At 39.4% G+C, this 16,350-nt stretch overlaps 2 protein-coding genes across 7 annotated transcripts; one reads left to right on the top strand and one right to left on the bottom strand.

Moving 5' to 3' along the window:
• Positions 1-1,756: 1,756 nt before the first annotated feature.
• On the bottom strand, positions 1,757-5,155 carry emc3 (ER membrane protein complex subunit 3). Its single transcript, XM_067504930.1, has 9 exons — positions 4,924-5,155; positions 4,305-4,476; positions 4,163-4,220; positions 3,749-3,842; positions 3,245-3,349; positions 3,025-3,106; positions 2,837-2,916; positions 2,415-2,497; positions 1,757-2,336 (listed from the first exon to the last, which is right to left on the bottom strand). Exons 2-9 carry the CDS (start codon positions 4,457-4,459, stop codon positions 2,208-2,210), a joined length of 786 nt encoding a protein of 261 aa, XP_067361031.1. The 5' UTR covers positions 4,460-4,476; positions 4,924-5,155; the 3' UTR covers positions 1,757-2,207.
• A 1,152-nt stretch (positions 5,156-6,307) lies between these two features.
• Positions 6,308-15,203, top strand: LOC137127651 (RNA-binding protein 5-like). Of its 6 annotated transcripts, XM_067504928.1 has the most exons (24): positions 6,795-6,954; positions 7,532-7,580; positions 7,672-7,834; positions 7,928-8,074; positions 9,063-9,132; positions 9,503-9,576; positions 10,319-10,402; positions 10,497-10,557; positions 10,675-10,740; positions 10,828-10,988; positions 11,087-11,184; positions 11,445-11,532; positions 11,891-11,959; positions 12,037-12,109; positions 12,198-12,301; positions 12,423-12,549; positions 12,678-12,769; positions 12,877-13,071; positions 13,151-13,300; positions 13,701-13,880; positions 14,074-14,148; positions 14,242-14,342; positions 14,460-14,589; positions 14,753-15,203. In XM_067504928.1, the coding sequence occupies exons 2-24, from the start codon at positions 7,564-7,566 to the stop codon at positions 14,876-14,878; spliced, it is 2,451 nt and encodes an 816-aa protein (XP_067361029.1). In that variant the 5' UTR covers positions 6,795-6,954; positions 7,532-7,563; the 3' UTR covers positions 14,879-15,203. The 6 variants fall into 6 exon arrangements, with proteins under 6 accessions (XP_067361030.1, XP_067361029.1, XP_067361024.1 ...); XM_067504929.1 differs by lacking the exon at positions 6,795-6,954 and adding an exon at positions 6,308-6,380 and having other exon boundaries at positions 7,672-8,074; XM_067504923.1 differs by having other exon boundaries at positions 7,672-8,074.
• The last annotated feature ends 1,147 nt before the right edge of the window (positions 15,204-16,350 follow it).

The raw sequence follows: 16,350 nt of genomic DNA, 5'->3' as shown, positions 1-16,350 counted from the left end.
CTCAAAATAATGACTTACTAAGTCAAAATAATTTGATAGTTTCTTAATATTTTGAGTTACAAATTTAAAGCAATGAGATACTATCTCAATAAAATGAATAACTCAAAATAATAAGATAGTAAATCATAATATTGAGAAACGTAAAAATAATGACATACTTTCTCAATATTTTGACTTGGTCAGAGCCAGCTCTTGGCATAGGCCATATAGGCGGTAGACTAGGGGGCCACCTGCTGGAGGAGCGCTGCTGCAAGAAAATTAATCAATAAATCATATTAATAATTTGCAGCCCTAAATGGCACCCTTTCCTTGTGCTCTGTCTTGAAAATAAAAAATGAAAAAATACAGGAAAAAAATAGACAAGAACCCCCCCCCCCCCCTTCTGTTGTTTCTTCATTGATAGTGATAGGATGAGTTACCGGTGGGAATCTCAGGTAGCAGTTTCTGTTGACAGACCTCAACAAGAAGTCATATATCTGGGGTTCAGGCAGTATTGACTGGGACACGAAGAGACTGAATAGGCTTGTAAGGAGGGCCAGCTCTGTCCTGGGCTGCCCACTGGACTCTGTGGAGGAGGTGGAAAAGAAGAGGATGTTTGCCAAGCTGACAATAACTGTGGATGGATGGACAATACCTCTCACCCTCTGCATCAGACAGTGGAGACTCTGTCCAGGTCCTTCAGAGGCAGACTGATATACCCACAGTGTGGGAAGGAGTGTTAACACAGGTCTTTCATTCCCAGCACTGTAAGCCTAAACAGTTCAGCTGAATATTTCTGATCATGCTTTAATACTGTAAATTCTCTTGGCTGTGTGTTCGTTTATAAATGCTTTTGAATATGCATTGTATGTTCCCCTTTTTTTGGTAAATACTTAAGAAATACTTTTTGCACTTTATACCATTCCTGTGAGCTGCTTAATGAATAGATTTCCGGTAGGCTCAATAGTTTGCTCTTTTCTTATATTTATCATATTGATATTGTCATCATGTAAAGGCCATCCAAGCTGTCAAATGCAGTTTTCATGAGGTTTCAGGTATCATTTGATGATACCATAGATGCATTTGCCACAAGGAAGTCCAGACGTGTACAATTTTAAATGAAAGCCGTCAGGGACTTTGGATAAGATTTTAGTGCTACATTATAGTTTTATGTTGTCTTGTTTACACATTCTGCTTCTATAGGGCTCATTGTTTACAGGGCCCATTCCAAATAAAGGAAAAGGTATTCAGTGACCATAACACCATTTCCATTTATGTTGAAAAAAAAATATACGCTGCCAATGGGACTGTTTGAGTTAAACCTGAAGGGCAACATTTGTATTTAGTTTTCTATTAAATTGCAGTGTTTTTTATGGTTTGAACATAGCACCTTTGCAGTGTTCTTATTGTGGGAGCTTTCTACATATTCGGATATTCTGGAATTGGTAAATCAAAAGAGCAAGCATTTTTGAAATTTGCTATGTTTTCCTAATATGCGACACAAGTGAATGGGTAAGACAAAACTTAGTGGGCTTCAATACAAATGCAAATTGATACTATTATTGAGGGCTACTTTAACTATCCAATGACAAAAGAATATTACATTACAAAACAAACTGTGTACATACTTAAAAAACTTTCAATTATACATTTTACCTGCTCACAACTAATTCATTCTGGGTGTACTTCCAAATGATGGCGTTTCCCCAGAAGAGGATCCATATAATGGATATAATCCAATAATGACTGTTACATTAAAAATAATTAGACATTTGCATAATTTCTTATTATTTATACATGACGATCCATAATACAATCAGCTAGTGCACTTGTGTATGACAAAATAAAAATGAGCAGTAGATACTTCACATTCTATTATCTAGTGGCATTAGGATGACATTTAAGTGGAAACTAATAATAATGTGTTTCAGTAAGAAAAACCTTAAGCTTATATTTTCCCCCACACATGCCCTTGGCTCAATGGTGAAATATTAAAGCAGTGGTTTCTAATACATGAGACAGCAGCAGAATCAGAGTATTTTTAGTAATTTCAGAGATTTTATAAACAGGAATGGTAAGGTAATGCATGTGAATACACAAGGGCCACACAAAAGTCATGTAAACGTTGCATAACATGAAGGGATTTAACATCTGTGTTTTAACCCCAAACAAATCCCTGCAATAATCATAATCCTAACAAGGCCATGCCATCAGAAGTGACCATGCCATCAGAAGATACCACTAGGCAGCTCCTTGCTAAACATGCCATCAAAGTCCAGCTCTCTACTCATCAGATCCTCTTCTACACTCTCCAGTGCCCACTGATGGTCAGTCAGCTCCAGTGCCTCCCATTCAGCCTAAAATCAAGAAATATTAAATCAACAAGTGAACAAAGTTAACCCATAACAACAAACAATGCCAACTAAACTACATACCTTGAAAGCTTTATTTGTATCTGCAGGCATAGCCATGGCTGCACCACTCATCTGCTCCTGCATGATCCTTGACTGATCTGCACCTATGGGGATTGCAGTGCACAGCAAAAACCTTTGGCATCTAGGAATGGTGCATCCATAAAGTACTGTGGTAATACTTAACTTTTTCCACATTTTGTTATGTCACAGCCTTATACCAAAATGGATCAAATTCATTATTTATCTCAAACTTCTACAAACAATGATAATGTGAAAGAAGTGTGTTTGAAATCTTTGCAAATCTATTACAAAATAAAAATACATGTGAAGGATGCACTGTACTTATTTGGATGCCATTATGTGAAATTACAGATTTACCAGATGGCTTTGCTCAACCTGTAAAAGTAAAGAAAACAAACGAATTCAACTAAAAATTTGCATACCATTGTCTTGTCCAAGTATTAATGAGTACATGCTTCGTAGTCCAAACACATTGAGGAAATACCATGACGCTGAGCTTACCCTACGCAATAAATTCACGCACACAAGAAAAACACAAGGTCAACAGTTTCAGATAATTGCATAATAACTTTTACAGTTTATCTCCAAAAATGTGGATTTACTAGTTTACCAGGAAGCATCCAGTGAGAGAAGCTCTATTCCTTGCTGCAGCATGGGCTTGAAGCGTAAAGTGAGAGGGAAGGGAACCTTAGCTGTGTGAAACACAGTACAGAGAGAACTCATTAAAAACTTCCACATGAACAATGTTTTATCTGGTAGCAACACAAACTTAAAGTAGTTTTTGTGCATTTCACATTTTGCATGTTGAGCAGCAAGATCTGTATCATTACTTGTTACAAATCCTGAAAAGGTCCAATTAATCCAGCCTCCAATGAGAATCATTGGAAGCACGTTGGTGACATTGCCTTTCATCATGTCTGTCAGCATGCTGGGATCTGCAAAAACATTTAAAAAGTAACAAATTCCCTCAGTAAGTTTCGAAAATCTGTTTCATTTTAATTAATTAGGAGTGCAAACAGAGTGACTGCTCTATATGACTTAAACAGCATTTTTTGGTAAATATACACATACAAAACATCTAGATATCTTACACCTAACTGTATGATTTTGTTACTGTTCTGGCTGGACATGATTTTTAGAGAGAAGGCAGGAGTTTTATAAAAGAATGCCAGAAAGAAGCCTCTTGAAATAAAATGAAGTTCTGTTATTCTATTTTGCCTAGACTTGGTAAAGAGTAGCATATTATTTGTTACATTAGCGGTTTAAATATCTCCTGTGTCATATTGGGTTCTAGTTATAAAGATTACACTATAAAAATTACTCAAAATGTTTACCTGTCATTGGAGAGGGTGGGACTACCTTTCTTTTTGTCTTCTTGAAAAATCCATCTTCTTGATTATTGAAGTAGAACTTCCTCATCAAAAAGGACTAAACAAAGAGAAGGTTTCAATAACAAGTATTTTCTGTTTCAGGCAAACATGTACATAAGCAGATTTTTTTTTTCTTTTTTTTTGTCCTTTCGGCTTAACCCGTGAGTTCAGGGTCGCTAGAGCGGATCATTGTCCGCATGTTGATTTGGTACAGTTTTTACAACGGATGCCCTTCCTGACGCAACCCTCCCCAATTCTACCGGGCTTGGTACCGGCACTGCACAGCTAGGGATGGGAAAGGGCTGTTGGTGTCTTGCCCAGTGACACTTAAACGACAATAACTTTCAAAAATAACAAAAAATAAATAAATAAATCTACCTGTTTGGGAATGTATTTTCCATTTTCTCTGAGAATTCTGCTCCGAATAAGGACCTGGCTGGATGGAAAAAAAAAACATGTATTAAATAACAGTATTTGTTAAACATGATCTATTTCACGGTTGCACATTATGCAGCGATACCTGTCAGAAACCTGTTCTAACGTCAACTTCTTGTCACTCTGTAGAAGAATAGAGACATAATGTCGTATCACCCCAACAAGGAAGGTGATGAAGACAATGGGCAACACCACCCAGAGTCGAATATTGGAGTCCAGCAGAAGCTCTGGCTCGGCCATCCAGCCTGATACCTTTCCTGAAGAATAAAACCACAACAAAGCTTAAAAGAAATACTTTCAGCAGGTAGCAGGCAGGTCTACCACGGCTGTATTCGTCTAAAAGGACAGCTAAGGTGATCTTCTAACAAACCAGACAATGCCTTATCTAAAGTGAATAGTTTGGTAAATGACCAAGCGGTGCTGAGCTACGAGCGGAACTGAGGGATTGGCTGTCAGTTACTCTGGCTACCAGGTTAGCTAATCACCGTTAACGCTAGTGTCTTTAAACGGAACATTAGCATTAACCATAGTTGTTAAGCTGACGAACTGATGTAAACAACATAATATTTGCTTCAGTTTACAAAATGGAAACGATCTGTTTTTTAGCTTAATACACCAGCAGCAGTGGTGTTCAAGAACTACTCCTGATTAACAAATAGTTAATGCTAGCGGTTTGCTAACGTTAACGTTAGCCAGCTGGCTACCTTCTTCCTGTTACCAGGGTCACAGTTGGTGGGAGCTGGCGAGTCGTCCTTGCGTAATGACCACCGCTTGCAGTGCTTTTCCTGATTGGGAAATTTGCAGGTCATACGCAATGTGAGTTAGTTACATATATTCTACAGCCTTTAACAGCTCGCATCCACTGTCGCGGCCATTGCTCTATTGTATTGTCTCAAGTGATGAGAGCAGATTTCTGCTTCTGCACCTCATCCGCATCTTCGTCTGTGGGACTGCAGCGCCACCCCGCGGTGATGCGGGACGTGTGTGTCCGGGCCACTGATGTTTCCAATGTCTGTGCTTGATTCGGTTCGTGTCTCTATCTCGGCATTAGATTAAAAAAGTCACATTGTTTGGCTCACTGAAGAGGTATTATTGGATGTCCCTCTTTCCCAATAACCTTTGCCCCGGGTGTGGGTGGGGAGATGTAGGGGAATGGGTAGAACAGCTTACAGGACACCAAGTAGGAAAAGTACAATACAAATTACAAGCAAATTTGATTCCAGGTTTTAGTAGCTCTCCGTATACTTGCATTAAAATAAAGCTATAACGATGGTTACCTACTGTAACCCTAGCTTCCATGATTATGTTGCCCAACCCTCTGGCTGTAGTAATAAACCAATCCCTGCAAGCTCGCGCCACCTGAAGCAGCATAGTCCACACCCACCGGTGAGTGGGCCAAAAGTTGCTACATAATGGCTCTCATGGTGTGCTCAATTACGTCTGCAGTCGCACCATAGGAGAGCGGCGACTAACACTTCTTCCCTCTAACTGACTTTTTTCTTTCAGCCAGCAAGAGGTACTAGTGGGACCCTAAAAGCCAGGCTACACAGTCATAGAAGCTAGGGTTAGAATGCGTAAGTATCATTGTATTTCCTATGTTGTTTGCCCTCTGGTTGCAGCATAATGAACCAAATGCTACAACAGGATGTAGCTCACGACCCACTAGTGACATACAACAGAACCCTGCTTCACAGCTGGACTGACCACAACCATTAAAAGCACAAGGGGCCGGAGGGTGTCACAGCTGTGAACTAACAGGCAGACAGTGGGAAAGCAGAAGAAAATGGGGTGGGGGGGTGCCCGGCACTCAATGAGCCCACAGAGGGCCTGGGGACCAGGATAGAGAGATAAGAAAAACTAACCACCAGATTCACAAGAGTGGGCGGAAAGCACTGAACTGGAGAGTGAGGGGCATGAAACGTCTCGAAGATAAAACTGGATGAAAGAGCAGGTGGAGGACCATGACACCGCCAGGCAGATGTCTTCCACCGACACCCCTCTGAGCAGTACCACAGAGGAAGCTATTCCTCTGTTGGAGTGTGATCGGATGCCCTCTGGTGGCTGGGCCGCAGAGGATTGGTATGCCTGAAAAATGGCTTCACACAGCCAGTGGGCCAGGCACTGAGCGGAAAGAGGGAGCCCTGTGGATATGTGATAAAAGGTAAAATTATTGTGATCCAATAGTGTATATGCGATCCAGGTGGTAACTGGTAAGAGGGTAACATGGAACTGGTAAGGCACTTGGGCATGAAAGCAGGATTAGGTCGGAGAACAGCCAGACACCTCCATTCAGGGGAGACTGAAAGGGCAGTGAGGTCACTGACTCTCTTCATGGAGGTGATAGCCAAGAGAGGTGCTGTTTTCCATGACAGGAGCCCGAGGGGGCCTTGGTCCAGTGGCTCAAACGCGGGAGCCACTAAGGCACGGAGGACCAGAAACGGAAGAAGAATGCGTAACCATCGTTACTATTCAACAAAGCAGTGGGCAATAACAGGTCATCCTGTTACCTTCCTGCTCGTTGATTAGCCGGTGTGTTGCGCTCATTGTAATTCGTCCAGATCAGTGGGTGGCGGTAATGCGCTGTTCGTGCTGACAGACCGGAAGATCAAAATTAAGTCTTCTAGACAACCTCTTTCAAGCAGTTGTTATCAGATTTGTGTGACAAATCGGTTTGTGTCAGTAAATCGTTACGTAATACGAAAAGACACGGGGTCGTATTTTAGTTTATGCCGAAGGTTAGTTTTGTAGGATTGCTGACGTTTAACTAGATCGTATCCACGAGACGCACATGACGTAACTAGAGTACTCTGCTTGAGCCTTAGCTTAAGTAACATTAGCAAAGAGGGTTAAGCCTGTTTTCAAACTGTAAGACGATTTTCATTCAAAGTGTTAATAATATATGCATTTTGTCTGAAGGTAACACTTTTAAACTAATGCTAATTCTTGTTGTCATTAATTTTAAATCAGGTTTGCGATAACTTATCTCTGTGACTTAGCTACTATTGCTAACGTTAGCATAACTATCCTAGCTCGGTAACGTTTCTGTGGATTATCATGAAATGTATTTATAATAAATCTGCATTGAGAAACTATATATGCAAAAAGAACCATTGGAGCAATCCGAGCTGCTGTCAAAATGCACGGAAACTGAAACTGAAAAGATCAAGCCGCCAGCAATACTCGCAGATTATTGAACAACTTTATTATTACCATAAACTAGAGGATTATGAACTATAGATGGGCAGAGTGACAAATAATTGTTTTTAATAGCTTGTGATTCAAAGGCTAAAAAATATTGTTTTTTTTGTACAGACTCTGGATTGAAAGTGACTCTTCAACAGGAAATGGGCACTGATAAAAGGTAAAATGAGTGTGATCCAATCTTTTGGCATGTTTTGAGTGTGTATGTATTTATTAGATGCACTTCTAACAAAAATTAATAATTATTTTAGGCTCAGTCGTGGTGAACGTAGTGGAAGGTATGGTTCCGATGGGAGAAGAGATGATCCAGTATGGTATGAAAAACGAAGTAGAGATGTGGAGAGGGACTGTGAACGACGATGGGCTGATAACAGCCACAGTGAGCACTTTGATGAGCGCAGAGACAGTCCAGATGTAAGCGAATTGGAATACCTTGCACTCATCTGTAGTACAAAACATCCCATTTGTAATTTCAGTAATAACTTCTCTTTTTTTGGTCTGCAACAGAGGAGCCGAAAACGACGTCGAAGTGTGGACAGATCTGATGATGAATGTGAAGGGGATTATCCAGACCAGGACTACAAAATGGAGCAGGAGGACGAGAGCAAGACAATTATGCTGAGGGGTCTTTCTCTTCATGTCACAGAGGACGATGTAAGCTTACAGTTCTTATTTAGTCACACTCATGCTCTTCAAACACCATAAAGGGCTGTGCAATATGACCGAAATGTCATATCCTAGTATAGTTAATTTTATACCCCAATAATTCTATATATGATAATAAAGCATATATTCTTTAATTATAATGAAAATATTACTTGGGAAGGCCATTTTAATAATAAAACATTCTATAATATACCTCGCCAAAATGTACTAACTGATCTTTTAATCCATTTGCAAATTTTCAATGAACCATTTTACAAAATATAACATGATTCTGTGTCCTAATGCTAATGTGTCCTAATCTGATGTGAGCACACCTGTGGTGGTGCCAGAGCCTAGAGACGGCAGGCTTTGCCCCCTTTATTTCCCTTCCAAGCGAGGAGAAAGATTTAAATAATTCAGTTCTAATTCATTTACATTTTTTAAAAAAGAGCTTGAAGATCTAGTTATCAGTAAAATATATATTGTGCCTTAGAAGCAATGAAAACACGTGTAACGGTCAAAGTTGTTGGTATTCAAATTTAGGGTGAGTTAGCTAATAAAAGTAAGAAAACATTGCACCTTATCAGCTGCAGATAGTCTCTTAATAGCTGTATCTGTGTTGCAAACTCAGAGTGATGGTTACTAATGCTGCTTCATTTCCTCAGTAAGTAGATAAAAGCTTTAGTCCGGCACACTGTGGTTTACACCTCCTCCCATTATGAATTACTACCTTCTATTTAACCTTCACTTTCCTCCTTGTGTGTTTTTGTGACTACACTGTTGCATCTGAAAACCCAAGACAACTTGTGTAGTTTTTAAAGAATATCATTTGATGACTGCTTTTCTTCACAACTTGGCATGAAATAGGCAGCTGACAGTTTATGAAAGTTCTAGCTTAATGTAATTCAAACTGCACAATGTTCAAATCATTGGCAAATTGGGGCAAAGATGTGCTGTTGTATTCAGATGAATTTTACTCTATGCCTATATTTTCTAGATTCGCTTAGCACTTGAGCAGCTTCCTGGACCTCAGCCTGTGGACATCCGCTTGATGAAGAAAAGAACAGGTGAGTGTTGATATTCAGATGAGTGTCCCACCATGCTCTGTCTTCCATCCTTCTTTACTTCCTTTATGGCTGTCCATGAACAAGAAGCCCCATAATGTATTACGACTGTCCGAGAATCGTTTATATCATCAGAGATTGCCCAGTTTGCTGAAATAACTAGGTAAAGAGGTAACTGTATATTCTGTTTGTGACCAGACATTAAAAACTAAGGTAAATCAAATTCACTACCATCCCCTTGACATTGTAAACATCCTCCCCACTTCCGTTTTTAACATTAGATTGGACTGTACAAGCCCATTGTGAGTTTGAATGTTGCACCAAAGCATTCTAACTAACACACCTCCCGTCTATATTTGAATGCTGTCTCTAGGTATAAGCCGAGGTTTCGCCTTCGTGGAGTTTTATCACTTGCAAGATTCTACTCGATGGATGGAGACCAATCAGGTTGCTTCAACAATCACAAAGTCTAGAATTATTCTTGGGGTGTAGAGGCCAAATTAACCAATACCATGTTGATGGAATCAGATTGTAATTGGTAGAGCGATGTATTAATTCAAAATTCTGACATCAGAAGTAAATATTTGTCACACATTTCAGTAATCAGCTATACAGACAAAAGGTCTTTAATCGGCTTAGTTTACTTAGTGTTGAATCGTTATATAAATGTTTTTGCATATGCAAAAAATTGTTTTCTGTTGCCATTGCTACCCAAGACACTATACAGAATATCTTCAGGACCTTAGGCTCAAAAATAATTTTTCCTTTCCCTATCAACAGTAGACTTTACAGACTTGTTTAGTCTTGACTATCCTGCGGTTCCATAGCACATTCTGCTCCAGCTCAGTCACTTGGATATTTTCTCATGTTCATTTAAAATCCGAAGATTGGAGTGAGACAGGAATGAGCTGGCAGCACTCCGGTCCCAAACACACTTAGAACCATTTTTTGAGAACTACTTCCCTCATACACAGAAGTGAAGCTTTCTTTCTCTCTCTGAACGCCTCTTTCTGCCTCTGTTCCCCTTTACTCCCTGAGACACTCTACCTAAGCAGCGAGTGTAAGCCTAGCCACTCTTTCCTTTTCCAGCTGCTCTCACTCATGGGGTGGGGTAGTGGCACGACCTCATCTGCCTCTTTGGCTTAAACCTGTCAAAATTTGAAGTAACTGAAGGTTTTTTACTTAACAGAATAAGTTGGTGATCCAGGGGAAAAACATCGCAGTGCACTACAGTAACAGGAGACAGAAGTTTGAAAATTGGCTTTGCAGTGCTGTGAGTCTTCTTAGTACCCTGTAATTTTAGTGTATCTTTTTCCTTTCTGATGCATTATTGCTATTGATATAAAATTCTTATTGGTTTGTTACAGTGCGGTTTGTACAATTTTCGAAAGAGGCTGAAGTGTTTCAGGTGTGGAGCAGCAAAAGTTGGTGAGTTGTTACCTCACCCAACCAAAAGTTTTCTTCTGTTATTATCTCGAGCTCTGTCCTGTACTGTTTTAGTGGTTTATGCTGACTTATGTGTTACTCTTTCATTGCTGAGTACAGAAGGAGAGTCTCATGGAATAAATGGTTTAAATGTAGAGTCTCAGCCAGGAGATTTCAGTGGAGACAGTGAGTGTGTTTTTCACCCCATATTGAAATGTCATTGTTTCTGCTCACTTATTCTACATTCATTCATCACAACCTTTGTTTTAACAGCAATAATCTTGAGGAACATTGCCCCTCTTTCAACTATTGATGGAATTTTAAATATGCTGGCACCATATGCCAACCTGTCCACAGGCAATATCCGCCTCATCAAAGACAAACAAACAGGACAGAATAGAGGCTTTGCCTTTGTTCAGCTCTCATCTCCTTTGGTTTGTTGTAGTTATTTATCGTGTCATATTCTATGTTTTCTTTTTTGGGGGGGGAATGACCACATACATATGACACTCTCATGTTTTCACTTGCATAGGAGGCATCACAGCTTCTCACCATTCTCCAGAGCCTTCAGCCACCTCTAAAACTAGATGGAAAAACAATTGGAGTGGATTACGCCAAGAGTGCTAGGAAGTGAGTCATACACAAATACTGTTTCACTCCAGTGTTAGCTTTCCTTGAGCAAGAATATAGTACATATAAGATCTTTTGGATCCAAACAGTGTAAACTGCACTGTGTAGGGAACCTACTTTCTAAACAGTCTGTTGGAGGCTGCTCATTTGGCACTCCATGCAGTTTCATTATTAAAACTTCAGAATAGAAAACAAGGGACTTATTCATTTTTGCATTTGCTGGAAAGTTAGTATTTAACTAAACAGTGTGTCCTTTGCAGAGACTCAGCACAGTCTGATGGGATCAGAGCTAGTGCTCTCTCTGTTGCCAGCACAGCTATTGCTGCTGCTCAGTGGTCATCCAGCCAGGTATGTTATTTCTGGCCCTTAAAACAATATAAACAAATTTTAAATAAGGCAATATATAACATCTTCATAAATTATGAATTTGATGTGAATAATTTAAAGAGTGTGGCAAAGGTTTTTCAACTTAAAAAAAAAAAAAAAAAAGATAGCATACTTCAATACTGTAGAAAAAGACACACTTTGTAGTTGTTTCGTTTTGATATATTGGAAATTTGAAAAGATTTCCCGTAGTTGAGCTTAATGTGCATGTTTACTGAATTTACTAGGTTATTTCCAAAATATTGGTTGAGTTGCAAATGCAACTATATTTAATAGTTATTGTTTTTTCTACTGACTCTCAAACTTGCTGTTATCTTTCTAGATCCAACAAGGTTCAGAGGCCACCTCAGACTACATTACTCTTCCAGATGGATATACACAGCAAACGCAGGTAAGTTCAGTTTACTTTATTATCACAATGTTTTCTGTTGAATTGGCCGCAATATTATGGTTTGTCCTCTGATGTAGGGGCAGAATTATCAAGTGTGGCAGCAGCAGCCTGCAGGATTGGCCCCTGTCATTGGAGATGGATTACTTGGAGGTAATATGAGGTGCCAGTCACCCACAGATGTTTTGAATCCCTTACATACTAAGTGTGAGATTGCTGTTTTTGTCATTACTGTCTGCAGCCGCTCCTGGAATTAAGACCTTGATCCCTGCAGCCACGGGTGTGGTCATATCTCAGACGGCTCAAGTTTACCAACCTGTTATTATCAGCCAGCCTGCAATGCAGGTAGGCAGCTGGGCCTCGATGCCTCTCAGTGCAGCAAAGAGAACTGTTCTTTTTTTAAATTTACTTCTGTGTTATTGTGGAGTGAGTCAAAAAGGTAATTAGTCTTTCTGCTCCTTCTCAGCCACATCAACTAGCAATGCCAGTTGAGGCAGTACTACAGGGGGCTAATGTTTGCACCACATCATCGATACCACCAGTAGGTTCTAATGTGGTGACTACAGTCTGTGGTGCTGCCACTAACACAACAGGTAAGACCAGATAGCTGCAGAGTAGTCCCTGTGTATGTGAATTGAAGTGTCAAAACTTTGGTTTATTGATTGGTTATACACAATTTAGAAAGCCTGATTGCCTCATATGTGCCTTTATAATTCTTTAGTTACCCCTGATACTTCCATGTACCAATATGATGAGTCTTCAGGTTACTATTATGATCCACAGACTGGCCTGTACTATGATCCCAGCAGCCAAGTATGTTCAGGACATGCTCAGAATATAATGCCAAACACTGTGAAGCTGTCAGTTATTCTGCACAGACTCTTGATTTAATCAGCTTTTCTTATGCCTATCATCAATAGTACTACTATAACTCTGAGACTCAGCAGTACCTCTACTGGGACAGTGAAAAGCAGACCTATGTCCCTGCACCAGCAGACCCAAGCACCCAACAGACGTCTACAGCTAACACCAAAGCAAATTTCTCAGCTGCACTCAGCACAAGCAAGGAGCCCAAAGAGAAAAAAGACAAGCCCAAAAACAAGTCTGCACAGCAGGTAAATGCTGTTGTAAAATCAGTTTTTGCTAATGACTCTCATCTTGACCTAAAAATAATAATGAATAATCAAATTGCAGATTGCAAAAGACATGGAGCGCTGGGCAAAAAGCTTAAATAAGCAAAAAGAAAGTTTTAAAAGCAGTTTCCAAGGATTAGGACAATCCAAGGAGGAGGACAGGCAAGAGTCAGCAGCTGCCGATGCAGGTTTCTCCCTCTTCGAGAAGAAGGTAGTGAAGATATCTCCACCTTCCCCAAAGTACTGTTTGTTATGCACATAGTAAAATTGTATGGTGTATGATAGAATCTGAAAGCGCACACTTGCATGTATCTAATTTGTAATATTTTTAATTTCTTAAATACAGTAATTTAAATCACATTTAGATTCTTTAGCAAAATATTACTGCATATTATAAATGCATTTTTTTCTATGTGCTATTACTGTTATAGCAATTATTGTTATTTTTTTGTTTTTTACCTTTCGGCTTATCCTGTGAGTTCAGGGTCGCCACAGCGGATCATTTGTCCGCATGTTGATCCGCATCCTGGGAATGGGGATGGGCTGTTGGGGGTTTTATTAATAAAACAACTAATCTCATAAAATGCCATCTTTCCACTTTCATATTACAGAGTTCTCTGGTTGCTGCTCAAAGTGGGGACAGTGACCCAGAAGAAAGCAGTTCAGAAAGGGGAATGAATGAGGAAGGAAAAATAACAGATTGGAAGAAGATGATTTGTGTGTTGTGTCGGCGTCAGTTCCCCTCCAAAGAAGCTCTTCTGCGTCACCAGCAGCTCTCTGACCTCCACAAGGTGAGGAAGGACAGGCATTTAATCTGAATCTAGTTTCTGTATGAATATTCCTAGCGCTACCATCTGTTCAGTGTATAAAGCTTGAATACAAGAAGGTAAAGATGTAAAAGATCTTGAAATGTTTTTAATATATGTATAAATATAAATTTTCTGTTTGCTTTAGATGACTATTAAAGTTTCTTGATTGTTTCAGCAAAATTTGGAAATTCATAGAAGATCACAGCTTTCAGAGGCTGAGCTGGAGGAGCTAGAGAGGAAGGAGACTGAGGTATTTCAATCAGCGCTAAATCCCTGTTTGTTTTGCTTTAATATCTTCTGAAACAAGCACACAGTCAATGTGGGTTCATGTTTGCCCTAATAGCTCAAATACAGAGACCGAGCTGCAGAGAGAAGGGAGAAGTATGGTGTTACTGAACCTCCTGCACCTAAGAAGCGATTTTATCAACCACCAAATCCAATAGTGTAAGTGTAATAGCCAACCATCTGAATTTTCAGATTAGTGGCTTTTCTTAATGAGCGTGGAACCATTGTCAGCCGCTTTTTAAAAGTACTGTTATCACCCCTCATCATCTCCAACAGAAACTATGAACAGCCCACCAAAGATGGTATTACAAGTGAAAATATTGGGAACAAAATGTTACAAGCCATGGGCTGGCAAGAGGGCAAAGGTCTGGGGCGCCTCCAGCAGGGCATCACTACTCCCATCTCGGTGAGAAGGCCAACAATAATGACAGCACTTCTACATCTCAATTCCCCCTTCACAATAACTCGCCTCTCATATGCATGCCAGTGTGTGTTTTTTCACTCGGAGTAATTAGCCACCTGTGTCCAATTTGTCTCCTTTAATCAACATCTTCGTCTTCTGCCCACAGGCTTCATTAAGGACCAAGGGCACGGGTTTGGGTATTAAAGGAAGCTCGTATGAACTCTCCCCATCTGACACCTACAAAGATGCTGTTCGCAAAGCCATGTTTGCACGCTTCACTGAGATAGAGTGAATTGCCAAAGTAGTCACATTGAACTGTGAAATCATAATTTTGTGGCCAAATGCTGTTACTGTGACAAGAAAGACACAAATGGTGATCTTCCATCCCCACCTTGTACAGACATTAATTGACATTTCTGTCAAGTCTCTGAATATTATTGTAGTGTTTTTTTTCCCCCTAAGCTAGATATTTTGTCATCCAAAATATGTTTTAAGTTTAATCATTATGTACATTTTGTAAAATATTTGTAGATAAAATTATGTGAATATTCTGGGGTGTTTTTTTTTCTCCCTGACAATTTAACCAAATCAACATAATTAAATTTTGTTCTCACACATTCTTGTCTGAAAGTTGTACATGTCATTTTAGAATAGAAAATGTATAGAGGAAGAACAACTAAACAATACTGAACATGATTGAACTATTCAGGTGCAGGTTTGCTTGATCATGATCTCTGGTTATCTCAATAAAGTAGAAGTGAAATGCTAGTACTTGTACTTTATCATGGTAGATACATGAGATATCTGCTGAAGCTTTGTCTGAATTGCTGTGTTGCTATCATGAAAGAACTTGAGAAAGGATCTGAAAGAACAATTGTCTGAGAAGTTGAGAACAAACGGTCATTCTTCCGAGTTTGTGTGTCCAATATTTAAAGTTTTCACAGCTAAACAAGCTTTGACTGCATGACAAGCCTATTTGAAGAGTTGACAGTAAACAGGTCTTATCATCTTTATAACGTTTTAGGATTCTACAGATTGTATAGCGTCAGCCTCAGCTTTAGTTTCATAGTTATGTAGTAAATGAGATGCCTAAGAATATTGTAAAAATATAAATTAGAAAGTGAATTCCAACATAGAGCATTCTGTACTTTGTGCCATTGCCTCCAAGTCTACTCTATAATTATACACTTAGCATTATTTTTGTGCAGTTATATTTAAATCAGCAGATCATTTGATGATATTCTAAATTCTGTTTTTGATGATGCATGATACATGACAAATATAAATTATGATAACAAGCAAAGTTAAATGCACATTTAACCTATAGTTTGTTGGTCATAAATATACTGTGGTGGGGTTTAACTATGTTCTCCCGTACTGATTTCACAGTATTGTCATTTTTTCATAATTCTCTTCTCTGTTCTATGCCACTGCATTTACTATATTTAGCTTAGCACAAGATAGTCAGAAATGTGTTGTGTTGGGTATAAACACATTTATTCTGTTTGTGCTATACACAGTATTCATGTCTCCAGTTCCTCCAGACATGCCATCCATTATTTCTTCCAGATCCCACGGCTGCCTTCATATCATGTTTCCTGGGGCTTAATGGCAGCTCTCACTGGATTGGGGATGTCAGTGTTTTAAAGTCACCACAGAGTCTGTGTTGTTGTTTTGAGTCATTCCAACTCCTGCAAGAACTGTCACCACTCTGACAGCTTTGTAATATCCAAATTGTGATTATGTGTTTTCCAAGCGCAGAAG

Source organism: Channa argus, chromosome 5, assembly GCF_033026475.1.
Source record: "Channa argus isolate prfri chromosome 5, Channa argus male v1.0, whole genome shotgun sequence".
Taxonomy (NCBI): Eukaryota; Metazoa; Chordata; class Actinopteri; order Anabantiformes; family Channidae; genus Channa; species Channa argus.
The sequence above is the reverse complement of the archived record's forward strand: the minus strand, read 5'-3'. Positions and strand labels throughout refer to the sequence as shown.